General features: G+C 52.2%; 1 protein-coding gene across 1 annotated transcript; it reads left to right on the top strand.

Annotated features, from left to right (window-relative positions):
- Positions 1-3,085: 3,085 nt before the first annotated feature.
- On the top strand, positions 3,086-8,706 carry LOC144249973 (NUT family member 2F-like). Its single transcript, XM_077792209.1, has 7 exons — positions 3,086-3,750; positions 4,887-5,015; positions 5,997-6,136; positions 6,608-7,014; positions 7,266-7,416; positions 7,899-8,011; positions 8,254-8,706. The coding sequence occupies exons 1-7, from the start codon at positions 3,086-3,088 to the stop codon at positions 8,704-8,706; spliced, it is 2,058 nt and encodes a 685-aa protein (XP_077648335.1).
- Positions 8,707-10,736: the final 2,030 nt, after the last annotated feature.

The raw sequence follows: 10,736 nt of genomic DNA on the forward strand, positions 1-10,736 counted from the left end.
CATCCCGCCAATGTTCCTGATGACAAGGACATCCATGTTCACAGTGTTTTTATTTTTTTTTTCCCTTCGGCAATCAATATGAGTTCAGGACTTTACAAGAATAAAGGTCAGATGGTAGGACAAAAGGATTTCAATGCTCCTTCCCATGGCCACTTTGCACAAATTGCATTTGTCCAGTGGTATTCTATGAGCAGTTTGAAGCAGTGCAAGACTGAAGGGGTAACACTGAAGCTCAGTGGCAAAGCACTGACCAAGAGTATGCAAGGCCCCTGAATTCGACCTTGGTCTAGCAATTAAAGCTTGCTTTGATAATCTGAACTCCATCATTCATTATATGAAACAACTAAAAAAACTGTGGAATAAAAAGACAGTTTTTCTACACTGCATAATTTATATCACTAGTTAAAAAGAAAAGCCCCAGGAGCTATTTCATCAATGACATCAATGTGGGGAATAACTACATAAAAAGTGAAAGAAGCTTGTTGTTATTGCCTGAATATCATGGTTTGCCTCCTCCCCCATTCATTGCAGAGACATATAATAAGGTGTTGAATATTTCTGAAACACCCAAGAGTCTGTTTTACAGACTGGGGATGGGATTAAAAAAACACTTTATCCATAAAATGCAATCCACACCCTCCAGTTTAGAGTAGGGGCCGTTCAGACCCATGACTGTGTGGTTCATGAGAGCCATGGCTCTCACCACTCTGCTGTGCATTTGAGAAACTACTTCAAAATGACCCAGAGGCACACATCACTTGTGTCACCACTGAATTGCCTGAAGGAAACTCGAGGTTCTTCTATACCTGCCAGAGCTCTTCATGGAATGTCTGCCCAGCCCCCACCAGGCCAGCTGCCCTTGGCCCCTCCCCCTGCAGAATGTCTGGGTCCAACATTCCACTGGGGTTTACATTTAAACTTTGCCCAGCTTGGCTCAGTTGGACCCTGAGCATCTGTTACAGACAGGTCACTCTCTGGGTCCTCTACTGACTTTTCCCACTGTGGAGACTGTGAGACATTGTGTCCAGTGTCCTGACATTTGGAAGGAGGTGAGCCTGGAGGGTCAGGGACTTGTTATCTGAAGGCCAGTCACCCCCCAACCCTTGGGAGTTAGAATGGAGTATTTCCCCTGAGGTCAACTCACTGAGCAGAAGTAAGGGAAGGAAAGAGCCTTAGAGGATGCACTTGACATGGCCCAGGAAGCCCCAGGAAGACTGATACTGCTCATGGGGAGGAGGGCTCCTAAGACCCAGGTTCAGCCTACTCAGGGGAAGTACACTGGGTCTACAGAAAGGAGAGAGAGGCCAAGGGATTGATTCCTTATAGAATGGACACAGGTCACCGCATGGTTTTTTAGGCAGTCGCAGATGGTGTCACAGTGGTGGTCCGTTAGGGCTCCCGGGAATCCAGATGCTGAGCCCTGTGTCCATACTTCAGACACAGGGAAGCTGCCTGGGATGTCATTCTGAGGGGACTGACTGAGAGTCTCAGAACATAACTGGGCAGTGGTGAGGAGGGTTCATAGCTAGAAAACTTCCCAGTGGGTCTCATAAATGACCACAGTCGCAGTGTGATATACTCTCTGTGGGTGAGGCTGCACGGCACTCCAACTGCCACAGCCCAGGGCACCTTGCCAACTTCCTGTCCAGGAAAACTTCTCCTTCCATTCAGACAGTTGGTGTCCTCGATTCTTGAAGGGCAGGGAACCCAGGAAACCTCAACCAACATAGATTTGGGCCTCTGGGGGGGTCTTTTGAATCTTTATCTCTGAGTGTAGGCTCAGCTCCTTGTTTTCAAATCAACATGAGGACTTTGCTTATCTTCCTGGTTTGGTTGGTACTCCATGAAAAGGGAGCACCTGTGGGGTGTTCATTTTCCAGAATCGGGTTTGAAGATGACTGGGTTCTCATGAAGACAGGAAGGAGAGTGGCACACAGTTAGGAAGGGGCCCCACATGTATTGTCATTAAGACTTAGGCAGGTGTCCTGATTAATGTGTGCAAGTGTTGAAGTGTGGTGCACCTCCCATTCCTTGACTACACTCTGCAGAACGTCCTGGTGGACAGGGATGTGCTCCAAACAACCTTGCCACAGGTAGCAGCTGGTGCAGGTCTGATCCTCTGTGACACTTTCCTTCCAATTATTGAGAGCTCAAAGGAAAAGGACCCCAGACTGGCTCCAATTCCCAGGCCCAATAAAAACATGACAGTGGCCATGAAAATCTCTGAAAAGCCGCACTGCTCATAATCCCACCACCTCCCATGATCCTCAGAAGCTGTTGCTGGTCATTCCAGGAGAGGATTTAGGAAACTCAGTGTCTATCACACAGACCTCTTCCCTGTGTCATGGCAGGATCCACTGAACACTGGGGACACAGCTGGCCAGAATCTGTCCCCCCATAGTGTTTGCTGTGGGAAGTGCTGGGAGAGGCACCCACATGCTGGGCAGGATGTGCTCCTGGGTGAACTTCAGGCTTCCTCAGCCTCTAGCTAGGCAGGGATCTAAATCAGGTGTTTTTTGTTTGTTTGTGGAAGCCTAGGAAAGAAGTGGAGGGTACACAAGGAGGATTAGCAAAAGGAAGGCTGAGGAGGTGGTGGGGCAATAATCTTTAGAACCCGTCACCTTCACAAATGACCCTGGAGTACCTGCATCTGCCCTCGAGGAGATCCCTTTCCTGTTGGCGAGCATGGGAGGGGCATGGTGCCACTGAGCAGAGGCAAATTGATCCATTTCTAGGGAGTCACCTAGGAGGCCAATGGATTGTCTGCCAAGGATGCACAAGGGTCCTCTCAGAGGCAGGGAAAGCTGAGGTGCCACAGTCCACTGACAGCCTTCAGGGAGTCCTGGTGTCCGGGGAACCAGTTTTCTCAGGGTAGAACTATGACGAAGGGAACACAGCATGAAATTCACTCAGGCACATTTGCAAAATGCACAGTTTCCCTGCCCACAGGGCCCTGAGCTGTGAGCATTTGTCCTCAGATTCCCATTGAGTAAGAAACTGGGGGGCCTCAATCCTGCTGCCATTCCCCCTCCTCCATTTTCCCCTTTGCTTTGCCTCCACAGCATCTGCATCCCAGAGACCAGGCATGAACTTCAATCCTGGTGCCCACATGTCTGCGTTCAGGGGCCTGCCCTTTCTTCCAGCTGCCCCTGTGCCAACACACCAGCCGTTCTGGGAGCCGCCCCTGGCACCACGGGTGACTGCACCCATCTCCCAGGGTAACCCTCTGGTGCTGTCCACTTACCCTGGACAACCATATGTGCCAGGGTTGTCCACCCTTGGACAACGTGGGCCACAACTGAGGCCAGCAGGGCCCCCTCATATTCAGAACATTGCCCACACTCAGGCACCCCTCAACTGGAGGGCCCCAGGGGCCTTGTGTGGGGGTGTGGAGCATCCTGCTCCATTCCTCACCGCACCTTCTGCCCTGAGGACCACTGTGCCTGCCTCAGCCAGTGGGGGGATCCAGAACTATGGGATCCACTGGCACCTGGGCCTTCGCCCTCCAGCACCACGGCCATTTGCCCAGGTGGCCCCCATCATGTTCCCAATGAATGCGCGCCAGTGGCCAGGTACAGTGTATGGGGAAGGTGCACCACCCATCTTCCCGGCTGCCGTGGTGCCACCAGAGGACTCCGGTGGACATTCCAGCGTCTATGAGAACTTCCGGCGCTGGCAGCGCTTCAAGACCCTGGTCCGCAGGCACCTTCCTCAGACTCCTGATGTGGAAGCATTTTCCTGCTTCCTCGTGTGAGTGTTCTCCTCAGGCTCCCCCTTGAGCTCTGTGAGGAGGAAAAGCGTGGGTTGGAGAGAGGAGGCTGGGATGTAGGGGAACTGGAAGACAGGTCCTGAGGTGAGGGGACAAGCTGAGACCCTTACATTCCCAGATGCATTCCCTCAGACCAGGGAATGAAATGTGCCTTATGTCAGGTGCCCATCACAGCCCTGTGAGGGCAGGAAATCTGTTTCCAATGATCATCACCATCACAGCAGGACTCAAGGTCAGAGGAGGTTCCTGGGGTAATGTGGGCCAGGAACTGGAGTTGGCTGTCTGACTGCACATAATGCTCCCTCCCCAGTCATTTCACCTTCCACCATAGCCCTGATTGTTCCTGGCACAGAGGACATCACAACCACAAGTGGAATTAGGGGTGCTGGCCCTAGACAGAACTCTAAGGATACCCACACACATTGTCATGATCTCCTGATTGGGACCCTCTGGTGATGTCACACTCAAGGGGAAGCTGTCTTTGGACACTGCATGGGCATGTTCATCTTTCCCCAGTTTGTAACTGTGCTCCCAGGCCATTCTGTGCACTGTCTTAGTCAGCCTGGGCCACCATACAGGATACTGAGGAACACGTGGACACAAACACAGGCAGGTATTCCTTTCTCACAGTCCTGGAGTCAGGATTCCCAGGTAAAGGATGCCTGACCTAAAGTCCCACGAAGGCTCTCTTCTCCTTGCTGGGAAGACAGCTGGCTCAGCTGTGTCCTCACATGACTGACATCTCTTCAGTGTCTCCTCCTTCTCCAGGAAGAACACTAATGCCCCCATGAAGCACCACCTTCAGGGCCTCATCTAACCCTCTCAGCACTAAAGCCAGGCTCCAGATACCATCACACTGGGGGTTAGGGCTTCACCAGGTGAATGTGGGAGGATAACCACATTCAGCACCTAGTACAGCACATCATGGAGGAAGCCAATCACAATCATGCTGGTCAATGCAGCCCTTGGTGTTCAGGTTTGGTATGAGTGTCCTGGAGTCCCAATGTCAATACTCTGAGGTGAACATGACTGGGAAATAGTAACAAAGTTAGGAAGGTATGTGGGTCTGCTGGTGAAGGAGGGTGACCTTGTGGACACTGATCCTGATGAATTCCAGCCCAGTGCTTCGGTCTCTGTCCCGACGGGCGCCCACCATGACCATGGAAGAGGGCCTGCAGAAGGGTTGGAAGGAATGGCAGCACACCAGCAACTTTGAAAGGATGGTCTTCTATGAGACTGCAGAAAAGTGAGCTAGCTTCCAGGGCCCAGAACCTAGGTGGGAATTCAGGGTTTGCACAGCAGGGTCGGGTAGGGCATGTCACCTACCTATGTGTTGGCTCTGAGGCGTCCAGCTTTCCAAATTGCAGCTCCTTCTAGCTGAAGCGCTGGACATTCTCTCTGCAACAATCCCAGAATCTCCAGCCTCAATGTTTGTGATTCCAACTGTGCCTTGAGGTTCAGGGTCCCAATGGGGAGGAGAAACCAGTCCAGCCACACTGACTCCTTCTCCTTTGTTGTCTGGGCAGAGGTAAAGAGTTCCACTAGCCTCACACACACCACCTGCCCGGGAACTGGCACCTCTTTACAGAGTGGGGACTACAGGAGCTCATGAAAGTGGTACCCCTTTAACCCAATGTACCAGAAGAGGGTGGCAGTGAAGAGTGCATGGTCAGGGGCATCCAGAACCTCAGATGCCCTAGGACAGGTCTGCCATCTTTACTGCCTTTGCTCTATGAAATCCCAGACATTCCAACAAGTGAAAGGAAGAAAAAGAACCAGCCCTCCGAGGAAGCAACCCAATGTTCTCAGTTTAGCTTCCACCTCCACATGACCCCTCCTGTGCCTTTCTTTCCCAGGGGATCCTTCCAAGGCTCAAGGTCCCCGCCTCAGCATCCCTTAATTGGGCCAGGACCCTCATATACATCACTTCCCTGACCTGTTTCTGGAACTTGCCTGATCCATGTGGTTCCTGGCAGGGACAGGGAAACAAGGGTCACCTAGGGCTATGCCGCGTCACTCAGAGCTGATTCCCTTCAGGTGCTGGCTGATGTGGTGTTCCCTCAGAACTGCCATTCTTCCTATGTAGCAGCCCCTCCTGGGACTGGCTGACCCACTCCAGGACACAGCTCCATATCTCTGCCCCCAGCTCCTCCCTGGTATGGGCTAGCACCTCCCTGGTATGGCTCACCTGCTTCTCAGCTCAGCCTGTGCTCCCTCACCCACCAAGGTTCATGGAGTTTGAGGCTGCAGAGGAGATGGAGGATCCACGGCTGCAGCTGTCAGGGGTCTTCCAGTGCCGACCTCCTCCTGTACCTCCAATGCTGCAACTTTCAAAGCCGCCAGTCCCGGAGGCTTTCCAACGGCCAGGTAGGGTTCCCTCTTTCCCACAGGAGCCCACGACAGTCTCTGAATGGTGACAAGGGCTAAGGCAAGTTGTCGTCTCAAATGAGACCTTTTCCTCAGTGTGGGGGATTTGGTCTTGAAGCAGAACACCCTTTAGCCCCTGAGGTCCCTGCCACCCAGCCTTGAACTGCGTATTCACCAGTACCAGTACACAGCTCCTTTCTCTCCTTGTCTGTCCAAAGAACACACATATCATCTGCCCAGGACTTGGGTCCTGAAGGGTAGAGTACATGGAATATCAGTCACTCTAAATGTCCTCCCACTAGACTCTCCGAGATGGTGCATCTGGTGCCGCGTTATATCCCTCAGGTCCTAGGTCAGGTTGCCTCATGCATGGCATGCCAGGTTAGGTCCACTGAACCCTGCCTACTACCCAGTGTTTGGGATGAACATGGATCCCTCATTCATGCACCACTCTGGTCTTCCGTGTCCTAGGGCGCACCTCCAGAGAGACCAACCCCAAAATACAGCCTGCCTGCTCATTAGCAGCCAAACCGAAGGCACCAGAGACCAAGGTGCCTGAGACCAAGGCACGCAAGACCAAGGCGCGCAAGAAAAATGTGGCCAAGACCAAAGGGACTGAGACCAAGGCGCCCGATGAGATCCCACCTGAAGCCGTCCAAGAGTACATGGACATCATGGATGAGCTATTTGGGCCTACCACCTTTCCCACATTGGAGTCCTCCCACTTGTCCACAGAAGAGCTTGCTGAGATCTTGGGAGAGGAAGGACTGGAGCATCAGCCAATAGAGGATGTATACCCAGATCCAAGTCTCCTGAGCTACATTGATGAGGATTTTGTCAACAAGGTGGGCCGCGCCTACAATCTTGGTGTAGTCAAGGTTGCAAAACTCATGGAATTGATCTTCTAGCACAGATTCTAAGCAGAATTTGTGTGTGTGTGTGTGTGTGTGTGCACGCACACAAACATGCGTGCCCTCTTGTAAAATGTTTGTAGCAGGTTGTTGGGCTATAATAACCCCATGGTGTTAGGAGAATGGGATCATCATTGCTTCCTGTTTCTGCTAGAAGTCTTCCTGGCTTGGGGCTATTTACTCCCAAGGTCACTCACACTCTCTTCCTTCTCATCCAGGCAGAGAACATAATTCACCCCCGCTTCCTGGAAGAAATACTTTCCTCTGAACCATATATAGATATCTTGTCCCTAACAAAAGAGCTGGACCAGGAGGAAGGACTCACGCCTGACCAGGTAGAGAGGGAAGGAGGGTCCCCCAGTAGACCAGGTAAGAGGTACACTGGTTATACTCCTCACAAACAATGGCAGGAACACCAGGGGTTGGGGAGAAAGAAAAGATAGAGAAGAGAAAGGGGCACCACATGGAACTATGGAGGTAGACAAACCAGGGTTATGGGACGTGGAGAAAGACACCACGTGGATAAGGCAGACAGCAATACTGGCCAGCTAGGAGACAAAGGGACACAACTAGACAAGAAAGGGAGTGGCCACAGGTGGACAGAGGATCAAGGGATAGGAAGTAGATGAGGATGGCACAGGACCCTAGTCATGTGGCCCACAGGACGTCATCTGTCCCTATCCTACCTATGATACATGTTTTCTTGAGTGACTTCACAGGACATAGGATGTAGAAGGGAAAGGAAGGAGACAGGAGAGTCATGGATGGGTACATGGCATCAAGAAGAAAGGAAGCCCAGGAGGGTGGCCAGCAGAGACTCAGTCTGTCCCTCCACTTGCCACCTCCCATAGAAATGATTGTCCCAGTCCCTGTGGCCCATGTCATGCATGTAGAAGAGTTGGCCAGTGCCCATATTCCCCTTCAGCTTGTGAAGAAGCAGCTCTGCAGGGGCCTCAAGGTCATGGTATGTCCCAACAGGACTCAAGAGCTTCCCAGGCACCTGCCAACCAAGGTGCAGAGAAGCGGAAGCATCCCACTGATCCAGGGGCCAGCATGGAGGACTGTTCCCCAGAGGTGGCTTCCCAGGTCATGAAGAGGAGCAGGGCCATGGAGCCTCAGTTGCTGGGATCGAAGGACACTGCTGTCGTCCAAGGCCGTCGCGGGTCATCCTCGTTGGGGACCATCCACTCCAACCATCCCCCCCAGAACTGCAGATCCTCCTCCTTAAACCTGGGGAACAAAGGCGTAGTGGGTCCCAGAAAAGCCACTTCTGCTGGGGGGCCACAAAAGACAGCCAATGGCTGCAGTGTGGACGATGACCTCCAAAGCCTGGATTTCCTCCTTATCTCCCAGCACCGCCTGCTGCCCTGGGGACTGTCCCAGAGCCAGGCCCCTCCAATAGAAACCATGTGCTCAGGAGACCAAGCACTCCAGGCCCCACCTCCCAAGAGGGGACGCCTCAGCTCCCACCCTCCTCCAGGTGCCAGGACCATGAAGAGTGCTCTCACTGGACGCTCATGCAATGTGGAAAAGATGCCCTGCCCTGGGCCTCCCCTCCAGGTCATCGGAGGGCAAGGTGTGGACCTGGAGCTAGGTGGAACCTCACAGCCTCAGAAGAGAAAGTGTGTGTCATCTGGCAACCAGAAGAAGAGGCCCTGAGGACAGTTGTGTTGGCCGGTGGCCTCAGGGGTGGCTGCCCCTCAGGCAAGATCTCATCTTTGCTTCATTCTACACCAGAAGGGCCAAAGGTCTTCAGCTTGTGAAGACCTTCTTCCCCACACAGGGCAGTTCCTGCGGGTTCGCAGGAAAATGTAGAGGGTGGGAGGGTACAGGGAATGTAGAAAGAGGGCAGGTGGGGGGCAGAAGGGAGGGTACTAGAGGGGAGGGTCACCATGTTCAAGCCTTGGTGGGAAGCTGTACCCTGGTGGACTGTCAGTTATAATAAAGGCAGTTTGGTAGGAAACATCTTCTGTGGCTGCTGCCTGTGCCATATTTTCTGTGCACGTCCATGCAGTGAGAAGTAGAGGAGATAACTGAGGTTGCCAGGAACAAGGGAGCACAAGCGTCCATCCATTGGGTCTTGTTTGCAGATTTAGACTGGTTCTTCCTCTTATCCTAGGAGAAAACCCTAATCATCGCACCATTGAAAAGGCCTCTCTTGGTTTAGGGAATCTTCTCTGGGCATCCCTTCATGATCTGTGCCTTTTAAACATCTCTCTTACCAATTATCTGAGGGCCAGACATGAAGAGGAATCACAAAGAGGCAAAGCACATTTTCCTTGGTGTTGGAGCTCTGGGATCTGAGGACTGACATGTGGCTCTCAGACCATAGTGTTAGTCGCCTGTCATTGAATGTCAGCAACCCCCAGCTCCAGTGGCAGCAGTTCTCCTGTTGCTTTCCTGGGGGCAGTAGCCAGCCACTTGCAACAGTGCCCTGGAACTCATCTGACAGACCTAGCAGCTCCTGTAGCTCGCCACTGCTCTGGGTCACTCTCTGTGCTGGCATCCTAAGGTTGACCTGCCCAGTTTGCCAGTTTTCAGTGCAACCAACTTGACCTGCTCCAGTTGAGATGAGAGTCTGAATATACAAACTCTACCCATCCCTAAGAGCCTTCATTAGGACTCATGCTGCAGCAGAATGGGAAGAGGTACAGATCATGAAGGGATGCACAGCCACTGTTGGCATAAGGAGACGGGGAAGCAAATTTATTTGAATTAAAAAGATGGGCTCAAGCATGCAGTGTCCTTGCAGATAGCCATGCATAAGCATGGTTAGGCGAGGGACTCCTTGCTCTAGAGGCTTGGGACCACTTAAGGGCCCCAAAGGGCGGAGTCATCTGGGGAGGACCTGCTATGGATGCAAAAGGCTCTGAGTGACCATGAGGCATTTGTGGCAGCCATGGCCATCACAGACAGCCATGATTTTGTATAACATGCCTCTTGATATCCTTGGGCCCTCCTGTGTCCTTTGGAAGGAGAGTCACTTTGGAGCCTTCAGTCCCCTGTGCCATTAACCAGGTTTCTAGTAATAAGCCTGGAAACAGTTGTTTTGTCTTTTTTCTTAGACAGCTTCTTTCCCCTCTCCTGAATGATGATGGACAGTGTGCTTGGACTGATCCCCAGCATGGCCATGGTCTTCCTGTGTAGGTGGCCTGAGGAGAGATCATGGCCTTCCTCCCACCCTCCCACCCCCTCTACAGTCCTGACCATGAACTCCCTGGGGACCCAGCAGCCTGGAGGCTCTGACTGCATCCCACAGCAGAACCACCACTGACATAGCTCTGACCCTCCCTGGTGTCATCCCTGCCCTGACCACAGCCTGACCTGTGTTCCTTGTGGCCGTCCCAAATGTAATCAAGTCATACAAACCAATGAGAAAAAGAAACTGAGGTACACAACATGGTTTGCCCATATACAAAACTGGGAAGTTTGCAAAGGAGAATGGTTTAATTACAAGGAGGCCCAAGTTTAGTGCCCCTGATGAGATAAGAGCTGGGGTGAGTTCTGACATGCACAAAAGGGATCAGATGTGATGTACTTTGTGGTCTGTCGCGTGTAATCAAACACCATGGTTCTTCATAGGACACAGGTTCCATGGCTTTCACAGACAGGGACACAATGTCTTCTCAAGTATTCTTGACAACTTTGAGCCCTCCTGTCTCATTTGGATGGAGAACTGCTTTGGAGTC

Source organism: Urocitellus parryii, chromosome 13 (genome assembly GCF_045843805.1).
Source record: "Urocitellus parryii isolate mUroPar1 chromosome 13, mUroPar1.hap1, whole genome shotgun sequence".
Lineage (NCBI taxonomy): Eukaryota > Metazoa > Chordata > Mammalia > Rodentia > Sciuridae > Urocitellus > Urocitellus parryii.